General features: G+C 47.4%; 2 protein-coding genes across 6 annotated transcripts; one reads left to right on the top strand and one right to left on the bottom strand.

Annotated features, from left to right (window-relative positions):
* The first annotated feature begins 1,462 nt into the window (after positions 1–1,462).
* Positions 1,463–11,478, top strand: LOC120642214. 5 transcript variants are annotated; one of them, XM_039918669.1, is made up of 12 exons: positions 1,463–1,787; positions 1,869–4,841; positions 4,982–5,105; positions 5,654–5,739; positions 6,612–6,853; positions 7,271–7,357; positions 7,905–8,004; positions 8,206–8,404; positions 8,532–8,710; positions 9,026–9,169; positions 10,364–10,735; positions 11,085–11,478. In XM_039918669.1, the coding sequence occupies exons 2-10, from the start codon at positions 1,872–1,874 to the stop codon at positions 9,044–9,046; spliced, it is 4,008 nt and encodes a 1,335-aa protein (XP_039774603.1). In that variant the 5' UTR covers positions 1,463–1,787; positions 1,869–1,871; the 3' UTR covers positions 9,047–9,169; positions 10,364–10,735; positions 11,085–11,478. The 5 variants fall into 5 exon arrangements, with proteins under 5 accessions (XP_039774603.1, XP_039774602.1, XP_039774605.1 ...); XM_039918668.1 differs by having other exon boundaries at positions 10,360–10,735; XM_039918671.1 differs by lacking the exon at positions 10,364–10,735.
* A 131-nt stretch (positions 11,479–11,609) lies between these two features.
* LOC120642216 (30S ribosomal protein S17, chloroplastic-like) lies at positions 11,610–12,300 on the bottom strand. Its single transcript, XM_039918674.1, has one exon. The coding sequence runs from the start codon at positions 12,194–12,196 to the stop codon at positions 11,786–11,788; it is 411 nt and encodes a 136-aa protein (XP_039774608.1). The 5' UTR covers positions 12,197–12,300; the 3' UTR covers positions 11,610–11,785.
* Between the last annotated feature and the right edge of the window lie 12,401 nt (positions 12,301–24,701).

Genomic DNA, 24,701 nt, shown 5'->3' with positions numbered 1-24,701 from the left:
CATGCGGCATCGCCGCAGAGAATTTCTTTTTCTTAAGATGGTGTATCAAGAAACTATCTTCCACAGTAAAATATCTATATTTTGAGGTAATATGATTCGTGATCTCGCAACGAATCTCTTGACCTAAAAAAAGCTGTCCTTTCTCGATACATAACATTGTATAAGTCAACCCAACTCGCTTCTTCATCTCCGGAAATTCAGTAAGATACTTTTGGAACACCAATGGGCATATTAGATTAATATTTTTAAATTTAAGTAAGAAAACTACACTTTAATATGAAAACATAAGAATGAAAGAGAAAGAAAGAATCCACAGTTTATTATCTTTATTTTTTCTTATTCTATAAGAATTCTATAGATTCTATTAATACATAGATTGAAGTCTAGATAAAACTTATCCAATTATTCACATTTCATCTTTATAAACGGATCCTCTGCTCCATCCTGTTCCTGCTCTTCTTCCTGGTAGCAGCGAGGCAGGGCGGCACGCGTGGGAGAGACGCAGCGCGGCAGGCAGCGCGGCAGGTAGAGGCCTGAATGCAATGCGGTAGGTAAGGTGAGATGCAACAAATCCATGCCTACTAGAAAGCTAGTGAGCAGCAACGCCTGCTCGGCCGCGCAAGGTACCGTCGGCGAGCAGCCACGCTGGAGTCTGGACGGCCGCGCAAGGTACCGCCGGCGAGCAACAGCGCCTGGACGGTCACGCGAGAAAAAGGCATGCGGACAAGGGTGGTAATGGGGCCATAGTTGCAGTGGCCTCTTCGCAATTCAAATTGATCCTTATATACTTTTAACTCAAAACTATATAGAATTAAAGCACGATTTTTTTAAAGCCCGATCTTTAAATAATTTAAGTCAAAATTTAAGACTTTTTACCACCCCTCACTCGGATGCATTCACAAAACTGAACGAGAGAAAGAAGAAATTGAGCCGAGTCTTCTCAATGGGTGTTTGTTCGTTTTCTTAGCGCACCGTTCACGAGAAACTCAATTTCCTCGCTAAAAAACAATTTCTCTCTTTTTCTTTTCTCTTCATAATAAAGCTACTGCCACATCAGCAAATTGCTGAATTGTCAAGAGAATTAAAGTAGATATATAAACTAGCATCAATGTCCCATGAGGACCAACGTGAGTGTGAGGGCGTCCGTAATGGTAATAACTGTACTAGCTACGTTGAGAGATAAAAGATGCTGATTAGTTTAATTTTAAGCCCATCGTTATACTTGCTCTAAAAATCGTGTTGGGAACCAAAAGTGAAACAAAAGTGTTACCGGAACTTGCGCCATCCTACTGCAGCACTACTGGTAGTCCAGTAGTTGCGCAAAAAATTCAAAATTCCGACATGGAGGAGTGGTTGGGCTGGCGCCGGGCGGTCTCGTTTTTTTTTTTTGATTTTGGAGCCAAAATGTTCAAACAGCCAGCCAGATCGAAGCAAGCTGTCCGAAAAGGAAGGAAACTGGTGATGACTCGTCACGGGAGCAATTCCCTTCCATTCGTCGTCTCTGCCGACCGAGACACAACACAGAGAGAGAAGCGAAGGCGAGGTCGGCAGGCGGCAGAGGCCACTCCACTCCACTGCCGCCGTTGCTTCCCCTCCACCGCGCTCAGGCCAAGCCCACGCCCTCTGGTTCCTTCTCCTCCGCCGGCCGGGGGGCTCCCGAACCCTAGACAGCTCGCCCCGCCCAGCAGCCAGGCAGGCAGCCTCGGATCTCGATTCCCCACTTCTCTCGATCCCGCGCCGAATTCAGCTGCCGCCACCTCGATCCAACCCGATTCCGCCCATCTCAGGTACTCCCACCACCACTCGCCCCTGGATCTCGCATTCCTCCCAACGCTGCCCCACCTCATGCATTTCATTTCAATTTGCAGGCCATGGCCGCCGGGGGAGGCAGCGCCGACGACATGCTGGGGTTCAAGGAGGACGACGCCATGCGCCTCATCTTCGGCGAGGACATCATGGGAATGGACGACCCCGGCGCCTTCGACAGATCCCTCATGGAGCTTCAGGTCTTCAAGGAGGTCTTCTGCGGGGCTGCCACCACCCCCCATCTGCCCGCCGAGACGGACCTTGGATTCATCCACGCCCACCACCCTCCTGATGATCCACACCTCCAAATACCTCAGCCTCATCTCCAGCTTCAGGACCACGCCCAGCCACATGGGGCCGACTTGGATGACGCCTTAATGCAGGGTTTCATGCCTCACTGCCAGCCTGAGGCTAAGTGCGCAACTCATCTGCCCGGGCTCTATGATGACCACCACTTCTTCGGTGCAGATGCTGCTGCTGCCACCAACATTTTGGATGTGCACGCGCCGCAAGGGACGCCTCAAGCTGCTGGACCTGCAGCAGAAACATGCAATGCACTCGTCGGTTTGGCTGGCAGCAGCAGCACTAGCGCGGTTGATGACCCCATGCCTTCCTACATGGAAGCACTAGCTGAGATTTCCGACTTCCAAAGTGCCACTACTCTTCTTTCTGATCCCTTCTTGCATCAGTGGCTCCAGGATCAGCAGCAATACCCTACCGACACGTGCTTCACCTATGATCAAGGGCAGGTGGATGACACTACCTATCCCCTATGTACAAGTATAAAGGAATTGTCTGACAGAGGGGGAGTGCAACAACATCCATTCCCATTCTATACAGAAGAACCTCATGCTACTCCAACACTACCTCAGCAGTCCCAATTTTGGTTCAGCCCTGCTCAGTTCACTGAACTTGAGGCCATTTGCCAGAACGGCACGCCTGATGCGAATATTAGTTCCCTGGATGAAATTGATGTCCGTGGATGCAGCAGCAGTGGACACTCTGGCTCCGCAGCTGCTGCTTCCAAGAAGGCTTTCGGCAGGGATATTCCTGACCAGCTGGAAGCACACGCGCATCGCCTTTTCAAGGATGCTGGGTGGACCATTAAGCCACGGAAAAGGAATGACAGGGCTAAGATGGCATCCTATTTCACAGCTCTAAACAGGGAAGCGGTTCATACCTCGCTAACTCAGGCTTGGAAGTTTTGTGGCAACAAGTTATATGAAGCTTCCAGGGATTCAGAAAGGGGAAGGTATCCAAAGGAGTGGTCAGATGTTGATGCATTCTGGAAGGACCTCACGGATACAATGGCCTATATTGATAGGATGCTTGCAAAGCAGCAAAATGCACTCACGCTTCTTCAGCGCTGGCAGATTTTGGACCCTTTTGTAGCTGTTGTCTTCATCAGTAGGAAAATCACTGCTCTGCAGCAACACAAAACTCTTAGAGCTGTCAACAGTTCAACCTTTGTACTTGATGGCAGCACAGATATTTCATCAGAAAGTAAGACCATGCACAAAGCCAGTGATTTGTTGGCAAGCCGAATGATTCAGTCTACTACACTGATCACAGACTCTGATTGCAGCACACTTGCAACTGAGAGCTACAACGGGCACCAGTCTTTACAGAGCTGTCATGGTGTGGAAGACAGCAACAATAGGGATATGAATCCAAAGCTCTGCTGCAACGGGAGTCTGAATTACGATGCAAGCAACCAAACAAAACATCCCATTTACGCAGCTGATGATGGAAGGCAAACCTATGCTCAAGCAAAGGCTGTTAATAGCTCTGTAAAAAAGGCAAAGAAGAAATCTAAAAGGATGTTTGATACTGATGCAACTGGACTGGATGGGTTGTGTTCTCAAAGCGTAATGCAACCTACTATGGAAAATGCGTTCGACCATTGGAGTAATGTAGCAACCATGGGCATGCCCGGTATAGTAATCATCAGTGCCTCTGTGGAACATGGTATGTGTTCAGGTGTTGACACACTTAATATGAAAGCTGAGTCTAAATCAGAAAAGCTAGATAGAGATGACCAAAGCAATAATTATGACATGTTCCCGTCTTCAGAGAGCAAGCAACTGAACACGATGCAGAGTGCAAGGACTGAAGAACTTAGGGATTGTAATACATTCTCAGATACCCACTGTACTGTAAGGGAGTCACTGTCAGATGCCACAGCATCCTACACTGATGACAAGGCCCAGGAAAAGATAATCTCACCCCCTGGACAATTTTCCGAGTATCCACAAGATGGTCCAACAGGCAATACTGTTCCTGTCCAATCATCCCATGAATGCAGTGCTACTGTTCTGGAAACTGATCCAACTCGTGACTCACAAACCAGCAAGACAGCCACTGCTAAAATGAAACCTAAAGGTTGGGAGAAGTACATGAAGAAAAGACCTCTTGAATTGAGGATCAATGATGAGGACCTTTTGATCGCAGCTATTGTTAAAAACAAGGATCTTGTCTCCTGCCATAAATTTGCTGCTGGCTTTTCAGGTGCTAAGAAGTTCAAGAAGCTTAAGAGCCACAAGAAATGTAACAAACTACTTTCTAAAACTGGAAAGGCTGGCACAAACCTTTTGGGTGGGAAGAGGGTATGTTTGGCCCGGAAAACTGTCATCTGCTGGTTGATTGCCACTGGCTTTCTGACTGTAAAGGATGTAATACAGTACCGGGATCCTAAGAGGAATAAAGTTGTAAAGGATGGTCTGGTTACCTGGGAAGGCATTGTTTGCAATTGTTGCAAAAAAACCTTATCTGTATCAGACTTCATGGCTCATGCTGGTTGTAGCAACCCAAAGTCCTCGTTGGGCCTCTTTCTAGAGTCTGGCAAGTCATACACGTTGTGCCAGGTTGAGGCTTGGTCTGCTGAATTTATGAGCAGGAGAAACAATGCGTGCGGTAGAAAAGTTGAGGCAATAGATGAAAATGATGATACCTGTGGTTTCTGTGGAGATGGTGGTGAATTACTTTGCTGTGACAATTGCCCCTCAACATATCATCAAGCGTGCTTGTCTTCTAAGGTATTTAGCTTCCCATGGTGCCATTATGTGTACATTGATTAAAGATATATTTCATTTAGGTGTCCCTTAATGTTGCAATCTGTCCCAGAAAGTCTGTATGTGATGACTCCTTATTTTTGCTTCTTCCTTTGCAAATGCAGGAGCTTCCAGAAGGTAGCTGGTACTGCCACAATTGCACCTGTCAGATTTGTGGGAGGCCAGTTACTGAGAAGGAGGTTTCGACATTCTCGGCTATTTTCAAATGTTTACAATGTGGAGATGCGTGTAAAACTTCATCACCCTCACCTTTATCTTGTCATTAACATCATTTCCTCTGCAGTGCTATTGTCTTATATAGTGCTTAATGCTGCAGTAGCTGAGAGTTAGTTGGATAGTTTTTATGTTTAAATTTGATGCCTAGCATCAATAATCATTATTGTGTTTATGAAACAATTTTCATTAGCCGGCGCTGATTAAATTAGGCCCCAGTTAGTAAAAACCTAGATCCTTCAAGAAGTTGATGTTTCACAGTTTCAGCTCTCACAGAGGCTGCTTCAAAGAGGCTCCAATCTCTCATTATAAAAGAGCTTATGCTTCAAATAAGAGACCCTCTAGTTGAGCTCTATTGAATTGTAACTAAGCTTCTAGCCGCTCTGAGCTGAATTGGAAACCCCTCACATGGCCCAACTGCCCAAGAAGAAAAGCTATCGAGTGATTTCATACCTTATTTAACTAACTTAGCCACTTTTCAGCTCTTCATTGTGCATTGAAGATAAATTCTTCCCATGCTTATTGGTAACTTAAATTTGACATACTTTTGTTTTCATTGGCAGACCATGACACTTGCATTGAACAAGAGAAGGTACCTTTTGAGGGTCAAATATCTGACACATGGTTTTGTGGGAAATATTGTAAAGAGGTAATGTTTATTCAACTTTCTTTGTCAAGATGCTGTTGAAAAATTTGAGATACTTTAGTCAATATAGTTTTGTGATCCTCTATTTTTTTTTTTGTCATGGACATAATGTATTCATGTGTTTTGTTATGTGTTGTATTTGGGCGTTAGCCCTGTTGCTTGTCTGGCTTGTGTAGCCCAATCGACAATAGGCATAGGATGCCTATATGACAACAACCTATTCGCCAGGGATGGCATCACCTGCATTCCACATGTTTGACGCATTGCCGCAATTGTCACGCGATCACGCCATGCCCAAACCTTGATCATATTTCTCTAAATCTTGCGGGTTGGATTGCATTGGCTTGGTCCATATACTTGTTACTGATATGACGTTATTATTATTTGCGTGATAATATCGCATTCATGTTTGCATGCTTAGGATGGTGTATTAGCACCAAGGACTGACCGGCACTCAAGGTTTTTAAAGCGGTAAGGCGAAGTGAGGCGATGGGGAGCCGCTCAGTCGCCTAGGCGGGCTAAGGCGAGCCTTAAGCAAGGCGATGGGAAACCACCTTGTCGCCTAAGCGACGCCTTAAAAACCCTGCCGGCACTCATGCATAGTTGTCTGGTTCACAAGAATCAAACCTACCCAGATTAAAATTTTGTCAGCCTCTTGGATCGCTTGTTTTCCCAATCCTCAAAGTTGGATGGCAATTTTATGTCGGTCTTGTATGGAAGTAATCAGCACCCCGTGGAACACTACATATTCATATATTTACTGCCACTGTTTGCACACATAACATACTCTGGGTCCTGGTTCCAAATATTTTTGCTCCATACTCCTCATTCCCTTTCCCATTAATGTGTTTTTTTTTTGTCCTTGCTGTTAACAGATATTTATAGGATTACGCACTCATGTCGGAACAGATAATATTCTTAACAATGGGCTTTCATGGTCCATATTGAGATGCAACTGTGATGGGCAGAAGCTTCATTCTGTTCAGAGGATTGCCTATTTGGCAGAATGTAATACGAAATTGGCAGTGGCTCTTACTCTATTGGAGGAATGTTTCATTCGTATGGTGGATCCTAGAACTGGTGTGGACATGATACCTCATGTCTTATACAACAAGGGGTAAGTTTCCTTATCCTTGTAGTTTTATTTCACCTAACATTTCATTACATTTTCTTTTCCAGTTTATAGGTTTTCTTAAGTGATATGCAGAAATATGAAGTAGGACATCATGCCTTAATGATGTGTACATATATAGTTAGCATGAATTACTGATTCTGTGGAGATTGATCTGTTCATGTTTTACTGGAACCTTGAATTGACAAAATTTTTGGCATGCTAAGTACGTAAGATAATCTTTGGGTTTTCAGTTAATCAGCTGAATGCTTAGCTAGTTAATAGAAATTTTCTTCTCAAATGTACATAAATTGATATGGGGTTGATTTTCGATATTACAGAGAAAATTTGAATCTCTATAGATGATTTTACTGAGCAATTTCGAAGTGCACTGACATTGAAGTATTGAACCCTTCTTATCAGATCAAACTTTGCTCGTGTGGATTATCAAGGATTCTATACGGTAATCCTGGAGAAAGGTGATGAAATTTTATGTGTGGCTTCTATCAGGTATTTTATTTTTTGTTAACCAGGACTTCTTTTTGTAGGAGAGAATAATTGGATGTATTCCTCCAAACCCTAGAAGGGTGGGATATATAGATCCTATACATGGGCCTCTAAATGGGCCTCTATACATGGGCTCACATATACACCAACACTTTTTTTCTTGCATACGTAGGAGAGCTGCGCATCTTTGTATCAAGGAGAGAATTAGTCTGTTTCAAATACATATCAGGCACAAAGCCCATGCTATAACTAATGTCTTTTTTTATCGGTTTCTAATCAGGTCTTTGTTAGACATTGGACATACTTTTCAATCTGAAGTATTCTTTTACTGGATTTATGCATGTTATCTCAACCCACTTGAATGTCATTAACTGTTTTTGTGGCTTTATCAGTCTGATAGATTGAATAACTTATAAATTGCATATTTTCAGCTTATGAAAGTAATATTATGGGAAATAACAATAAACAGCAGTAATATAGAATGGCAATTTGTTTCTTCCTTTTTTTGTTGAGAATATACTAAAGAAGTCTTTATTTCTTTCTCATGCAGAGTGCATGGAACTAAAGCTGCTGAGCTTCCTTTTATTGCTACTTCTGTAGACTATCGACGCCAAGGGATGTGCCGTATACTAATAAACATCATTGAAAAGGTACAGTGGATCAGGAAAACAGACAAAATTGTACAACCGTAATGCTAATGATACAAGATATTTTCATGACCATGTATATACCATGATACGTATTATTGTAAAGTCAAGAAGTTTCTTACTAAGTCAATTCTTTTTTATGTTATTGTTAATAACTTTTGTCTACATATAACCATGTATTTTCCTCCCTTTCCTCTAATGCAGATGCTGAGATCATTTAATGTTAAGATGTTGGTCCTTTCTGCCATCCCAGAGTTGGTTAGCACATGGGTGTCAGGATTTGGTTTCAAACCTATTGAAAATGCTGAAAGGAAAGTGCTCCATAATGTAAATTTAATGTTGTTTCCTGGAACATCTTTACTAACAAAGAGATTGGACGGATTTATTATGACTACAAAACCAGGTTGATTATCTGACTGCTTTCCAGCCACATTTGTCCCTTCTGGTTTATGAATTTGGACAATTTTGTATCATGTACTCCTTCCATTTGTTTGTGTGTCTATAGTACTCAATGTTTTGAAACTACACAGGTGAGGAAAATGATTTACATGAAGATTATGGATTGCCTAATGGGAAATCAAGAGAGCATTTTGACCTCCATGACCTTGACTTGTCTGGGAAAGAGTTTAAAGCTGAGGTTTCAGTGGGTGGTCCATTCAGAACACTGAAACATGAATGTGGTTCAGCAGCATGGTTTCAGTCTACTAAGGTTTGTTCCATCAACTCTACGAGACTTATGTTTTTTTTTATCTCACTTAAAAGGAAGGGCAAATGTTTCCTATCAGATATTATGGTCCGGTTTACTTGTATACATATTTGTGTGCATTGCACTTTCAGCTGTACTTCTTTACTGGTAATGTCTGTGAGGTTTGGACATGCATAAAGTTCATCTGTAGTTTTAGCTATCTATGGGTCAAATCTTACTACCTTTTAAGCTGGACACCTTCTGTTCTTGTATCTCCTCAAGTTTAGCTAAAGATTCGTATAATGCAAGGATAACTTATTCCTATATTATGTTCTGCAGTTCGCTGTTGGGGAAGTGTGATATTCTTACGCACTAAATATCTGGGCACATGTGCTCCATAGATACTGGTCACATTGTGTTGGCCAATTGTATCTTTCCAGATCACAGCTCGGCTTAATGGTGTATACCAGCATCTCTGTCAAGGTATTTGCAAATCTTTGACAATATTGTGTTCCAAGATATTTGGCACTTTTGGTACCTGTAGGAGTTAGTCTGCGGTGTTTTCGTTTCTCTTAAGCTTTGGTTGTATGTGTGGATTGCAATCAAACCCTTTTTCCTTACTACTTATTTCCTCGGGTTTAACTGTTAAGCACGAGTTTAGTGTGGACTTGGGTCACAATGGCTATTAGAGTCACAATAAATGCTACCTCCATAATATTCTTAGAATCTTCCCAGCTCTAAGCATTACAACATCTAATGAATGGCTTTGCACTACATATTTACTAGATGTATGTACCACCTCAAATATATGAAACCCTTCTACTCTGCATCAGGGCTATACCTTTGGTTCATTTGTTACATGTAGGGATGGTAAAAGGGCCTGAAATTTTAGCCTAGATAACCTAAGGGCCTGGCTCTTATCTTATACAAGTTTGAGCTAAAAATATATAAGGACTAAGTTGAATAGTGAAGAAAGCATTAGGGCCGCTATCTGCTACCACCCCTAATTACATGTGACCTGGATTATCAAGACATCATTCAACAATATCAACATAGCTAAGCTGTTCACCTTTTCTTTTTCCTTTTTCGTTAAAAAACAATACATTATATAATTCAATGTCTCCTGGGAGCCATTTGATGGCCACTCATTAACCAAGGAACAAGTCAAACATTTTTTTTTCAAATGGTATATGTTCCATCTAAGGTAACAAATCATAGGCCTGTTTGGCACCGCTTCTACCAGCTTCAGCTTCATCTGCTGCGGACACTCTGCATCACTGTAGCAGTACTGTTGGTCCCTGTAGCGTGAAGCCAACACGGGAGCCGAGGTGGAGAAATGAACTAGCACAGTGGCGAAGCCGGAGAAGCTAGGAGGATGTGGGTTCAGCAGCTCTGCTACAGTACCTGTACAGTACTGCTACAGTGCTGAAGCTGAAACAGCGCGAAGCATTGCCAAACGGGCTCTGCAAAGTTCAAAGTGATGAAGCTCAAACCAATTGGACTCACTAGCTTGTCAAATGCCAGATTGACAGCATGATAATAGAAACTCACCAGCTCTATTCTGTAGAGGTTTTATATATGATTTGTCTAAGCATTCTTAACATTGGCCTAAACATCAGTAATTTTATTGTGTACTGTAAGATAACAAACTAACTACAGATCCTTTTTCTTAGTAAGTTTTCATCAGACCGTTGGGAAATGGATTAAATGAGCCACAGGCATCCAAGGTTTTGGATTGAATTGCATGGAAGATGATAAAGCGGAAGGCCTGTCCTGAGATATGGTGATTGGATGTGGCCACTCTGATTCTCAAACATGGTAGACATCACAAGGGTACCACCGGAACACGGTAGATCTGTTGATTCGAGGGATATCGATGGTAGCATGCAGCAAGCCATCCAAGCTGTTGGAGGCATGGGAAAGTGGGTACAGCATGGGCCAACCTGCCAGATTGGACTCTGTGCATTGCAATTTAAATGCGTAAAACTACAGAGAAAGTAACACTGACGCAATTATATCATGATCCAGGGACTGATGGGATGACATAAGGTAAGCCCTCTTTCCCTGCCATCCCTTGTGAGTATTGTGGGAGTTTGATGGCCAGAAGAGTCCTGAATGGCATTGCACTAGTAGACAGTTCATAGTCATGGGCGTTAAGGTGAAAAATTGATGCTGCAATCCTTGCTGCCACAGGATGATTGTTCAGAATGGACTTGAAATCACGAAATTTTAACGTTCTTTGTAATTTGCTAAGGCTGCTCAAATAGGGGGAAAATAGGAATACATGTACCTGGCTTTAGCTTGACTAAGCAATTATCATAAGTTTACCTTGTTTATTTAGCATTTAATTATTTATTCCGGAAGAGAGTTGACCTGCCCCCCCTACACTCTGTACCAGGAAAACAGGATTACTGGAGTGAGCTGGTGCTTGAGGTGGCAAAGCTCCCCATCGATCCCTGCTGCTCTGTGGGTGGTGGGTGTGATAGAAAACATCGGGAGCAAGCAGCAGCTAGAATATGTTGTGATCATCGCGCCTGCAACGCGGAATGGAACATGGCAGCCAAAAGGGGCGATTGAGCTTTGAGATGCGTGGATCAATTTTCTTCTGTTGCATTTACCATCTCTCTGAAATGATGCGCGGTATTTATGAGGCATCACCGTTGTCTATGTTGAGTAGACATTCTTTGGGTACATTACATTACATGTATTTTTGACTGACTGACTGACTGACAGAACAAGTTTCTTTTCAAAAACAAAAATAAACGAGATAAACAAACAAGTTTCTTTTCGTACATGCTGCTGCGCTGCTGCCGTGAGAAGAATGAAAATCATCCTTTCAAAAAGAAGAATAAAAATCAATCAAATATAGGCACTATATGATGATGGTGGCGGTGAGATTAAAGGAAGAGAAGGGCAAGAGCAATACGACGCAGGCGCAAACATATGCATATATATGCAATAAATAATAATAAGTAGGCAGGGGAAATTTTGGCCAAATTACACAACCTCTGGTCTAGAGTGGTTGGTTACTCATGCAAGGCATTACAGGAAGGAAACAAACATATGGGGAATACGAATACGAATGATGGTGGTGGTCGGTCACTCGGCCGGCGGCGGCGGCTGCTGCGACTGGAGCGGCGGTAGGAGCTGCGACTTGCGGCGGGTGTCGCGGGGCGGGAGCGGGACGGCGATGAAGTGCTTGGTCTTGGAGATGGGGCGGGAGCTGCGGAGCTCGACGACGTCGCCGACCTTGAACTGGTTGTCGGGGTCGTGGGCCTGGTACTTCTTCTTGATGCGCTCCCGGCGTTTGTACTTGGGGTGCGGCGCCAGGCGCACCACCTCCACGCCCACCGTCTTGTCCGCCTTGGTCGTCACCACCCGCCCCGTCAGCTGCCTCGCCGCCTCGATCCGGAGGCGACACCCATTCCCCGGCTGCAGCTGCAGCTGCAGCTGCAGCTGCGGAGAGACCCGCAGCGCCGGGGACACCAAGGGGGGGCTCAGCAGTAGCATTCTTTCTTTCTACTAGCCGGCCGGCGGTAGGGGGGAGGAAGGTGGAGGGGGAAGGGCCAGAGGGAGGTGCTCGGCTCGGTCGGAGGTGGAGAGGGATAAGGCAGGCCGGGCATTTATCTGTCTTCTTGTTTGGCTGATGACACCCTCCCTCTCTCTGACCGGTGGGGCCGCAGACTTTCTCCCCAGCGAAAAAGGCAGCCTCGGAGATGAAAGAATCATCCTCTGAAATTGAAATAGACTTTTCTCCTTTTAACAACAACAGAATGCGCATACATTAGCGACTTCACCTCACCTGTTCACTGAAACAATTGACCAAGCGACAGTAATATCCAATGTGTAGAAGCCAACAATTATAAATTACTTAGAAATTTTTAAGCTATTTCAATTTTTTAACAACTTTAATTTGCTTTTGTTAAAGAAGTTCAAATTTTCTTTGTAATTTATTTTTACATACCCACATTTTCCATCTTATATAGGGGCTCCCCTGCTTAATTATTCTCTCAAAATGTAAAGTAATATATATAACCGATATAGATGCACCCCACTAAGAGTTATTAACTCTATTTCTCTCAAGATGCAAAGCTATCCATGTCGTATAGGAATTCACTACATCAAACGCCACGTCACCGTCCACTAAGACCATCTATTTATTTCTTACATCGATTTTCTGTAAGACTGTGACTAATAGCATCCATGCATGTAACTCGTTAGTCTTTGTGAGTACTATGCTACAAAATTTCTACACGGAGGATCAATCATTTAAGAGCCGTTCTCAATAAAATAAACATGGTAGAAATACTAAAGACATTCAGGGTATTGCTCCTCTATCTGAAGTGCATGTCACTCAAAAGAGTGGGAGGGATGGTTCTAGCAACCACCCTAGAAACTCATCTGGTTGTAAGCGGAAGAAAAATCCGCAAGCCTCGAAAAAACTTCAACATGGAAAAGATATTTCTAAACCTAAATAAATATGATAACCACAAGATTTATTTCAAGTGTGGTTATTACAATTCATGTCGCAAAGAAATATAAGATCTCTAAGTATTTGGTGGAACTGTACATGATGTCTATGAGACATGGACAGAATGCTGAAGGAAGGATGGGTATACTTCATCTCCAAAGTGCATGAGGCTAGTGTGACGGAACCACCAAATTAAAACTCTAAATTAAGCGTAATGGCCGTTATTTGAGCACATCGGGCGCATTAGCTTAATGATTTAATTTGACAGCCCTTTCTCAGCCCACGTCCCGATCGAAACAACACCGATAGTCTCACACGAAGGTGGGCACATATGGTACAAACACGACATACATTTGAAAACACAACAATATACACAAGACTCAACCATAAGTTTTACAAATCAAGTTTAAAACATACATAATTTACAAACTTTACATTACTGAAAATAAGGTTCGAACAGAGGTAAAAGTCTACGACTACCACACTTGCACGCCGAGGAGACCCCTAACTAAGTGTCTGGCTCCACAACCTCCCATCCCTCTGCGTCCCGACGGATGAACTTAACGCAGCAGGGACAGAAGTCTACGTCTGCGTGTCCTGAAATAATGTTTCAACAAAAGCCCTGAGCAACTAATACTCAGCAAGACTTACCCGACCTTGGGTATACATAGCCCACATATCTAGACATGCCAGGCTTTTTGGCAGGTAGTTAGTTTTGCGGAAACAGCGACTAAAGTGAATCCTTATTTTTCCATATTTTAGCTCATGATTCTATATATCTTAACCATCATCTAATATTAGCATATCTAGAACAAACATGGTGAGACATATAATAACATTCCAAGTAATCATAACTATATATCATTCTTATTTCATCTCATTACTACGATGTCACGCAGTGATCAAGGTGCCCATGTCCGAGAGCGACCAACGGCGAATCGATTCGATTTAACCTTGCAAGGTGGACCTAACCAACACGGCACGCATAGGCCCCGTCGGACCACACGCACCAACCATTTCCCTCCCCGTCTCGAACTACAGGACCGCACCACCAGTGTATAGTTAGCCGAGCTCAACGAGAGACCACCAAAAGTAAATACATGCATCCCAATTCTCCGCGACTACTCGACTCGCCCTAAGGGGTGGGAAGGAGTCCTATACTTTCGAAGTAAGGCAGTACTAGGTTTACCGGTTTCGACTACCTCCTACTCCCGGCATGCGGTTAGTACAGTTCAAACATGATCAGCAGGGCCAACAACGGTACGGTCCTCAATCGACTCAGACGGAGCTACACTTTTCTCCGCCCAGTCTCAGATTCTATTTTTCCTTTCTTTCCAATATTAGTAGCTCATATATGGAAACATAAAATAACCTATATCTCGTAAGTAACTGGAAATTACTCGACTTCTACCAAACCCTATCTAGCATAGCACATCTATCGTCTGACCTATACTAGTATAGAACTCATGGTACCTAGGGGTTATGCATCTATGGTTCCATTCAACTCCTATAACTTTAATGCACAAGAATAGATAGATAAATCTACATTTATACTGTTGCATAATTTGAAATAAGGGTTATGCACCGGGGCTTGCCTTCGGGCTGCTGCTCAGAGCTGGGGTCAGACGGGCCTTGGGCCGGGTTCTCACGCCTCTCCTCCTGGGCTTGCTCCGGCTGCTCCTGTGGTGCCGCAATCACCTCATACACAACGTCCTCAACTGCGGATGCTACACGAATGCATATGAAATAACTGAGTGCAACCCAACTATATAATTACTATACTTCGAAATGAAACGTACTGCGGACTGTCCGCTCCCAAGTGGCGGACCGTTCGCGTTCAACTCGGCAGACCCACCAGAACCAACTATGTCTCTGGACAAACTTCAAAACTATAAGGTGGACTGTCCGCTCCAAAATAGCGGGACTGTCCGCGGTTTAACTCCGCAAAACCACCAGAGGCAACGACGCCTCTGGACACAATTTTAAATTCTACAGCGGACCGTCCGGCCCTCCTTGGCGGACCGTCCGCAGTTCACTCTGCCAAACCACTAGAGACGACAACGTCTCTGGACAAAATTCTAGATTCTATGGCGGACCGTCCGCTCTCCAATAGCGGACCGTTCGCAGTTCAACCCTGCGAAACCCACCAGTGACAACACCATCTCTGGACAAATTTCGAACTCTACGGCGGACTGTCCGCTCTCCAATAGCAGACCGTCCGCAGTTCAATTCTACGAAACCATCAGAGACAACATCATCTGTGGACAAATTTTAACTTGACATGTGGACTGTCCGACCCTCCTAGGCGGACCATCCGCGATTCATATCTTTTGACACCGCACGCCGCCACCAGTGAGGCCGGCCCGGCAACGCGGCGCGCCGTTCTCGCCCACGGTGGCCCGAACGATGGCGAGGCTAGCACTACACCATCTACTGGACGAGGCGCACACGGGCATGGGTGACGCACGCGAAGAAATCAAGCCTAACCTAGTCGGCGACGTGCGGCCCGTGGCGGTCAACAACGACTTTGTTGAGAACATGCGTGGAAACCACTAGAACGTGGAGGAACGAGGGGAGCACAAGCATTAGCGGCTTACATACAGTCGATTCGATCCCTTGAATGGAAGAAACGGTGGTCGGACGATGGAGTTCCACGGCGAGGTCGAGTTTGGGCAAAACTCGAACTGGCGGCCGGGGAATCCGGGATTCCTGGCGAGGTGGAGGTCGTGGCTATGGTTTGAGGGGTTGAGGAGGAAGCTAGAGAGGTGGTCGAGCTCTGGGTGCGGTGGATTTGAAATCCATGGAGGGAAGCTCGCGGATTTGGTCGGCGAAGGGGAGGCGCTCAAGCGTCGCCCATGGCGTCGGGAGGGAGAGGGAGAGTGAACCGAGAGAGAGAGAGAGAGGGAGGGAGGGAGGGAGTGGGCGCGGGTGGGTGAGGAGGATGGGCTCGCCTTCAATGCGGCGTACGGGGTGGCTGGGGAAAAGCTCGATGGCCGGCACGTGGCGACGACCGACGATCCTCGATCACGGAGTAGATGAAGCAGAGCGCGTCGCGGATCGTCCGCCGTACCAAGCGGACTGTCCGCGAGGCAGGGCGTTACAGCTAGTACTTCGGACTATATTCCTGATGGAACGAGACCAAGTGAAACCAAGACTCTGCAACAAGGGGAGAATCCATCGAGAAATAACAATATTGTCATGGATTGCGAGTCCAACAATATGTTTGGAGACCTTAACCCGGCTCCTTATATTATCTTCCAGATAATTATAATTTGCAAGGATTATAATAGAAGACATGATGTTGTCCATACTATGTTTGTACTAAGCACTATGTTTACAATAGTATCAACTGTATGTGTTCTATGTATTTGCATAAATTTTTATGTTAAAATTCTGCAATACTATAGATTGTTACAGGATCCGATGGAAAGAGATATGCCTAGTAAACTTCGGAAAATAAAATATTTCCAGGCTCTTCAAAGAGAGAAAGAAATATTTTAAAAGTCGCCGGATGCGAAATATTTTAAAAGTCGCTGGATGCGAAGCTATGATAGTTGGTTTAGGATGAACCACTATTATTTTTCCCATGGAAACAAAGTAACCATCGAGGAAAAATTATTATATCCTGATGAGACTCGTACCCTTCTAAGTTACAATGTATTCGTTGAAATGACATTCATGTGTTGATACACATAAGTTAAATAGGAAATGGTTTCCTATTTTAACAGATGCAATGGATTTGGCACTGAAACACTTGAAGAGTGTTTTCTATCCCATCTGGATTTGTACAACACATACATTAAACTAGTAATGCATGTTGCGTATAGAATAATTCTCTCATGATGGAATCAAGATTTGGCATGACGGCCTAGTCATTCTGCCTAGAATGAGAAGAATTATTATCAATTCTATTGGTCACATCATCAATTCCCCCAAATCATTGGATTTGATGTGCATCATGGGCACTCTAAGGGAATTAATTTAAGGGCCTCTTACCTTAAATTTTGAATATGAGCAAATGTGGCTCTATTTAAACATCATGTGGATCAACTAGGTATTTAAAAGAGTGTGTTAATGCATAATATAGTTCCATTTATTCCTTCAAAAAATATAGTTCCGTTTGTGTCACTTAGGGCGTGATACAATTTTTGGCAAACTCATTGCTCAAATTGTTTATTTAGAGCAATTGATCCTGGACACGGGATCACATCTATGCATATGGAATTGTATGTCCTTTTGGGAACTATATTTTCAAGTACCTTACATCCATGATGGTTTATGAAGATTTAGTTGAATCTCTGGTCAAGAGAATGCAACTATTTTATGTGGTCAAAATAGAATTGCAAAAGCCAACATGTGTCGGTGGAATGTGGATGTACACGCCACATACATTTTAAATTCATCAAACTACAATCATACGGCTCCCTCCGTTTGCAGTAAATACATAGATATTTGAAATCTATTTCCCACTCGCATGTTAGATATGTCTTGGACATATTGATATCACCACCACAACATACAACTATGGGCAAGGAAATTCTGGAGGTTTAAGAATCCGTCATTCATTTTATACCTCCGATTATCCAAAGGGGACTTTGTTTATGCCCCCGTATGCTGATCATCTATGAGGAGGATTCCAGGCATTAGGTGAAGATTTATGCCACACAGAGAATGTCAAGAATCAGGAGTGAATGTCACATTTTGATATTCTTCCTTTGTGTTATCCATGTAAAATAAGAATCTAAACTACTAGTTCAGAATCTTATATATTTGCAATGTTTGCAAATATTCTGCCGAATGCATTTACTCAAGGTGTCTTCTGTTTACCATTGTGCCAGAAAGAGTGGAGGTACCATTTGAAAACCACTCAACTCCCAATAAGAGGGGGAGAAGAATGGTCACAAGGAATATAGCTTGTTGGAAGCTTTTCCATGAAGAGTAAATGCTAATGAATACCAAGTTGATTGACACCTTATGGGATATTCACTATCCAAAGCCTATGGATGTGTATCATTCAAAAGATCAGCATATGTGTACACATATTGAGGCGCTGGGTCATTGGAACGCCCTAACTCTGTCCTTGTAAGAGTGTCATGAAGTTCGAGGGTTAATATTTTTACAAGGAATATTGGTTATGTTGAACCAATTGCATAAAGTCTACAATGTCGACATTTTCTCCATATTGGATTGCCGTACCTACTGGATCCAGACCAAAGTCCTAGGCAAGAGCGATTGTGGCGCTCACTTTGGGTCAAATGAAAGGTGGCAACTGAGGAGAATCGCTCTCGCTAAATGGTGATGGAGTAATATGTTACTCTCATAATGCTTTCTTGATAGAAGCATGATGGTGAGACAGTAAGAGCTTGTAGCATATGATTTCGTGCAGAGACCTTGGTATGTGAAAATTATGTTCCTACATTTGATGAATGGCGGATCTTTGAAACTTGATGGATTTAGATACACAAGTCAATGGACTTCGTGTTAAGAATTAAAATCGCAACATACATCATGTACAACTCAAGTCAATGCATGACTTGATGTAGTCAGTGTTTATGGTACACTTATTGGGTGAGTTCTTTCCTCGGAAAGCTTACTCCAACAGTGATGGTTGTATAAATGTAGTCGTATTGAAATCATGAATGGATTTTTGTGTCTTTTTGATCACATTGTTAATTATGCAATCATCTCATGACAGATTATGAGATGAACATTTGGGTAAAACCAAGTTAACTTAAGCATACACATCAGTACACCAATATCTGATTTGGATATTGGATGAGCATATCCATGAGCTCTTATGATCGTTTAGTCTCTAAAAATGGATTGTTATTTTGACCCTGGATTGAACCTAGTACCAACAAAGCGCTCATGTATCTTGCAAGTTGCAACAGGCCTGATATTGCATTTGCAGATATTTGTTAGCACAAAATAGCGCTACTCCGATAAGGCCTTTGTGGCAGGAGTTAGAAGATATCAGTAGATATCTATGTGTACGAAAGACTCTCAACTTATCATTGGATGAGTTGAATAGGGACCATAAAGGGATATGAAGATATTGCACAACTAATCCCCATTAATGCGTATCACTGACTGATGTCTTTGTGGTAGAATTCTCATAGAGGTTGCATAGACTCTAATGATTATTCTCACATCATTCAGAAATCTAACATATTTATGTTTGATTTCATTAAGTGGTCATTATGATCACTAACCTTATTTATTGAAATAAGGTTACCTGTATTGCTTGGATGCAAACATGTTATGTAAGTGTAATATTGTGCTATTACTCACAAAATGGTTTATGCTCATATGTTGTGATACATTTGAGGAACAAAACCTTGCAAATTAAATATGTGATTACTTCGCAAATTTATTATAAAGTCACTACCATATTTCACACTTGGAAAGTGTTTGTTGAATTGATACGTGTGGACTTTAACATTTGCAAGGTTCAGGGAGAGTGTCCTCTTGATTGTAACCTGTTAAGTATCATATTGCATCCTTTTCTTTTTATGAGTTTTTCTTTTGGGGTTTCTCATAGAAACATTTTTAACGAGGCAATATCAATACAAGGATATATGTCATATCTTCTATTTTTCCCCCACGGGAGTTTTTGGGAGGAAGATATGCAGGACATTGTCGTGGTGCTGCAAACCACAGCCGGGTGGCGGATGGCACCCGCCCTAGCCCTGAGGGTGTGTACTCGGGGGTTAGCTGGTCTTAGATCGATCTCACTCAAGAACACGATGAACACAGCAGGATTTAGAGTGGTTCGGGCCGCCGGAGCGTAATACCCTACGTCCACTGTGTGTTGTATTGCCTTCCCACGAGAGTGAGAAGGTTGCAAGAGCTTGAGTCTGTCTGGATTGTCCTGTGCGCAGCGAGCGCCTCCCTTTTATATCTCAAGGGGGCGCGTACACAGCCGTTGGGTCCCCGACAGGTGGGTCCAACGATGCAGCATAACGTACTGTTTATATTTTATGGCGTCGCAGGCAAAGGAGATCTCTCTTGGATTCCCTCGCCTGCTCCTGGAGCCCTTCGTCCATCATGTCCTGGTGCTGTCTTGTCGAGACGGAGCCTGACGTAGCTAGAGGCATCGCCCGCCACGTTGCTTAAGCGGGCGGAGTAGCTTGCGGCGTAGGCGGCATGATGGAAAAGCGTCGTGCTGTCGTATCCATTTAATGCTGCAGGCGGGCCCTGCGCGGGCGCGGCACAGGCGGCTCCACTGTGCTCCTTGGTAATACGCGGCGCGCAGCGGGGCCTGACAAAGGCTGCCTCGTGTACCGCGGCGGCAGAGCACGCCTTGTCCATTGCATTAAAAGCGGTGGGTGGGCGAGTCTTCCTGCGGAAGACTCGCGCACGATCCCGCGCCTCCGGGACACGTGGCGGCTCCGGACCCCTACATGGTGAGGGGAGTCCGGACGGGCGCAGGAGGTCCCGGACCCCTCTGGGGGTCCGAGGCCTCGGCGGTCAGCTCGGAGCTTCCCTTCCTTAGAGTCACGTGGCGTCACCGGACCCATCCTTAGGCGGGGTACGGTCCGGGGCCGTTGGCCTGGTGAGGGAAAAGCCTGGCCTGTGGGACCTGGCTACTCCGTCCCTCCCGTGCAGTTACGGATAACTACGCAGGTCCTACCTAGCTGCAAGAAGAGTGGGTATCCCTGCTATAGGGTACCGACAGTGGCCCCCGGGCCCACCTTGGGGGAGGTACGAACCCACAGGTGGGGCCACTTCTGCGATTTGGCTCTGTTTAGCTTGAAGCTCCTTTCTGTGGGGGTCTTGACCGGTTTTGACTACCCCTCGGGTTGGTTGCTGCCTCATCACATCGCAACGGCTTCCTGACTATGGGCCCCACGAACAGTGGTTCACCTAGTCACGCGCGCGACGTTCGGCATTGTTGCGGCCGGAGTAAACGGATCATTTACCACCGGCACAGCTCCCGAAAAGCTCGGCCACGCCTGCGATTAATACGCGCACGTCAGCTCAGCTTCCGCCTTGCTTCACGCGCAGCGGGCGACGGTTCGGATCCCGCCTTTTCACACCTTTGTTGGTTACCCGCTCTCCCTGACAGGTGGGCCTGGCCCCCCTTGCCATGGACCGGGCGGTTAACCCTAAGTGCGGGCGTCGCTTGGGTTCCAGCGACAATTCCGGGGCGCGTCGGATGAGTCAGGCTTTATATTGGGGTGAGCCACATTCCATGATTTCTTTCCCACTTTCGCCTTCTTCCTTCCATCTCTTGCGCCCCTTTGCCTTCGAGCTTTCCTTGCCCCTTGCTCCCTGCTCCCCTGCGCCGGCTTCCTCTCACCTTCACTAAGTAATGGCATCCCTTGTTCATCCCCACCGCTTCCAGACCGAGGGAGAGTTGAATACAGTGCGCCGCCTACTCGGGTGGAGTGCACAGGAGACCGGCTGGGGGGTTCGAGCAGGCTCGGTTCCTCTTGGCAACCTCCGCGCCGGGGAGTTTGTGTTATTCACCTCGCACATCTCCGCCGGCATGGGACTGCCGATTTCTTCATTCCTGCTACTGCTGCTGGAAGACTTCGGCCTCCAACTTCAGCATCTGACGCCCCACTCCCTCCTTCTGGCGTCCATCTTCGTGCACTTATGCGAGATGTTCGTGGGAGTGCGCCCCTGCGTCATCCTCTTCCGCTACTTCTTCATTCTGGTGAGGTCCGGAAGGAGCAAGGACGAAGTAGGGGGATACTACTTCCAGATAAGGAGCGACCTGCCGACTCCTTACATTCCCGGTCTTGCTGGTGGAAGGTCGAAGGAGTGGCGCAGGGATTGGGTAATCGCCACCACCGAAGCCAACGAGCGCCTTGCCCTGCCGACCGAGGGGCCCGCCTCCGACAAAGCATCCTGGAGGGCCAAGCCGTCGCTGCAGCCGGAGTTCGACTCCGTGCTGGACAAGATCAGGTCGCTGGCGGAGAGTGGCCTCACCTCGTGGCACGTGCTCGGGGACTTCGTGAAGCGCCGGATCGCCCCCCTGAAGCAGCGGCCGCGACCGGCGTGGAGCTTCACCGGCCTCAACGATTGCAGCAGGACCCACTGCGGGGAGGGAAGCGACCTGACCCAGGAGGCCTTGGAGGTCCTGGTGCGGAACGTGACGGGAGACACCTTCATCCCAGAGAACCTGATCCTCCCGCAGAGCATAGTCCCCCTCTGCGAGGACCCCGCGAGGGTGGCGGTGCTGGCAACCCTGCCGACTCTGGACGACGGGGGACTGGCCCCACGCCAGACCGGAGGCGACGCGAACCGTGGGCTCCGGATCCCTGGCGCATCCGGGGATCAGGCTACGCTGAGCGGTGCGGGGTCCGGCGCCACCACGAAGGGGAAGCAGGCCGCGGCTAGCAGCGCGGCCGCAGCCGGCTCCAGCCGTGCACAGGGCAGCTCCGGTACATCGTCGGGTGACGCAGGCCGGCGCAGGCTACTCCGGGGCGACGAGACCCTGGTCTCGGAGCCCGCCGCGAAGCGCCAGAGGTCTTCTGAGGGCGCAGGCCAGGGTAGCTCCCGGGCTGCCGGCCCCCATGGGCCCTCTGGGGCGACTGGACCACCACCATCACCGCCGAGGAATTCCTCCCGCCGGCAGCAAGAGCAGCAGCAGCAGGCACGCGGGCAGCAATAGCAGCAACAGGTGCGACCCCGGGTTGCGCCCATGCCGTAGCCACAGGGACAGCAGCAGCGGGAGCAAGCCCGGGTTGCGCCTGCATCACAGCTGCAAGGGCAGCAGCAGCAGCAGCAGCAACCACAAGAGAAGAGGCCCGGGCTCCGGGGACGCTGGGTACCCGGTACTTCTGGGTTAGTGTCATCCTGCTCTCTTCCCTTGCGCCTGTGCTCTGTTTTTTTAAGGCTTTTCTGCTGGTTACCAGGGCTCCTCGCCCCAGTGGTTCTTTTACCATCGCTGGCACATCGGCAGGTGCCCAGGCGGCGGCGGCCTTGGCGTCGACAGCGACGGCGACAGCAAGTGCAGGACCCTCAGGTACGGCGACCTGTGCTAGCCCTGTGGTGCGCGACGTGATGCTGACTGGCGTGTCATTTTTAGACTCTGCAGTGCTCAGCACGGCGGCGGCGGCGCTGGGTGCAGCCGCGCCCGACGCGGCGACGGTGGAGGCGCCGATACTTAACGCAGCCGCACCCGACACAACGGCAGCGGAAACGCCGGTGCTGGGTGCAGTCGCACCCGATGCCGTGGCGGCTGAAATGCCGGCTCTGGGCGCCGCGGCCCCCGACGCTGCAGCGGCGGAGGCGCTAGTGCTGGGCGCAGCCACACCCGACACGGTGGTGGAGGTGCTGGTGCAGGGCGCAGCCGCACCTGACGGATCGGTGGCGGGGGCGCCGGTACTAGGCACAGCTGCACCCGACGAGGCGGCCGCAACCGGACCCGACGCGGCCGCGTCTGCCACGGCGGTAGCGGGGGCGCCGGAGCTGGGCTCGGCCGCGCCCAACTCGGCGGCAGCGGGGGTGCCGGAGCTGGGCTCGGCCGCGCCCGACTCGGCGGCAGCGGGGGCGCCGGAGCTAAGTGCCGCAGCGGAAGCCCCTACCTCCAGCTCCGGTCCTGTTGCAGAGGAGGAGTTGGAGGTGGTCTTTGGCAGGCAGCTCCTGCAGCTTCAACTCCCGGAGGAGGATGCGACTCCGCTTCCTCAGGTGCTGTTGCGAGTTCGGCGGTCGATCGAGGAGGCAACCTCCTCCGCCGAGGTGGCCTTCCGGCGGGAGTGGTCTGCTCTGGAGAGCGAGCGTCAGCGCCTCTCCGACTGGCACACCCGCCTGGAAGCGCACACGAAAGCGGAAGCCTCCCGTGCCGCGGAAACTCGGTCAAAGCTCAAGGCGGACCAAGAGGCCTACCGAGCCAACCTTAGGAAGGTGTTTGACCGAGAGTTCGCTGGTGTCAAACCGAGAGAAATCCTTGACGCAGCGGGAGCGGGACTTCACCCTGGAGGTTGTTGGCTTCGCTGCTCAGCGGTCCGACCTCGAGGCTCACCTCGCAGCCCAACAGTCCGAGCTGGAGACTCGCAGCGAGGACCTCGAGGTCTGGAGGTAGGAGCTTGACGTCTTCTCTGCGACTCTGCAGGGATGGCGTGAACAACTGCAGGAGAGAGCCCGCCTGCTAACTGCCGACGAGGCGGATTTGGAGGAGGGCCGGAAGTCCCTCGCCAAGCGGGAGGCTCATGCCATCGGCATAGAGAAGGAACTTGGGCGTCAGCGAGACTCGCTCAAGAAGCTGAAGGTGTGGGCGGAGCAGAGGGAGGCCAAGCTCGAGGAGAGGTCCCGCGTGCTTGAGGAGAGGTCCCGCGAGGTGGAGGTGGCGAAGGCGGACCTGGACACCCGGGTGCAAGAGGCGGTCCGGGAGGCGGTCCGGAAGCACCAGGAGGACCAGCGCGCAGGAGCCCAGCGGATCGCTGACTGGGCGGCCGAAGCGAGCCTCGCACTGGTGCCATTTGGGATGAGCCCAATCCAGGTGGCGGAGCCGCCAGCTTCGATAGCTGACGCGCTCCCAGTGCTGCGCTCTGCTTCGGATAGGCTCCAGCGCCTGGGGCCGGTCCTTGCTGG

The sequence above is a fragment of the Panicum virgatum genome, chromosome 7K (assembly GCF_016808335.1).
Source record: "Panicum virgatum strain AP13 chromosome 7K, P.virgatum_v5, whole genome shotgun sequence".
NCBI classification, from domain to species: Eukaryota; Viridiplantae; Streptophyta; class Magnoliopsida; order Poales; family Poaceae; genus Panicum; species Panicum virgatum.
Note: the sequence above shows the minus strand (reverse complement) of the source record. Positions and strands in the feature narration are given on the sequence as shown.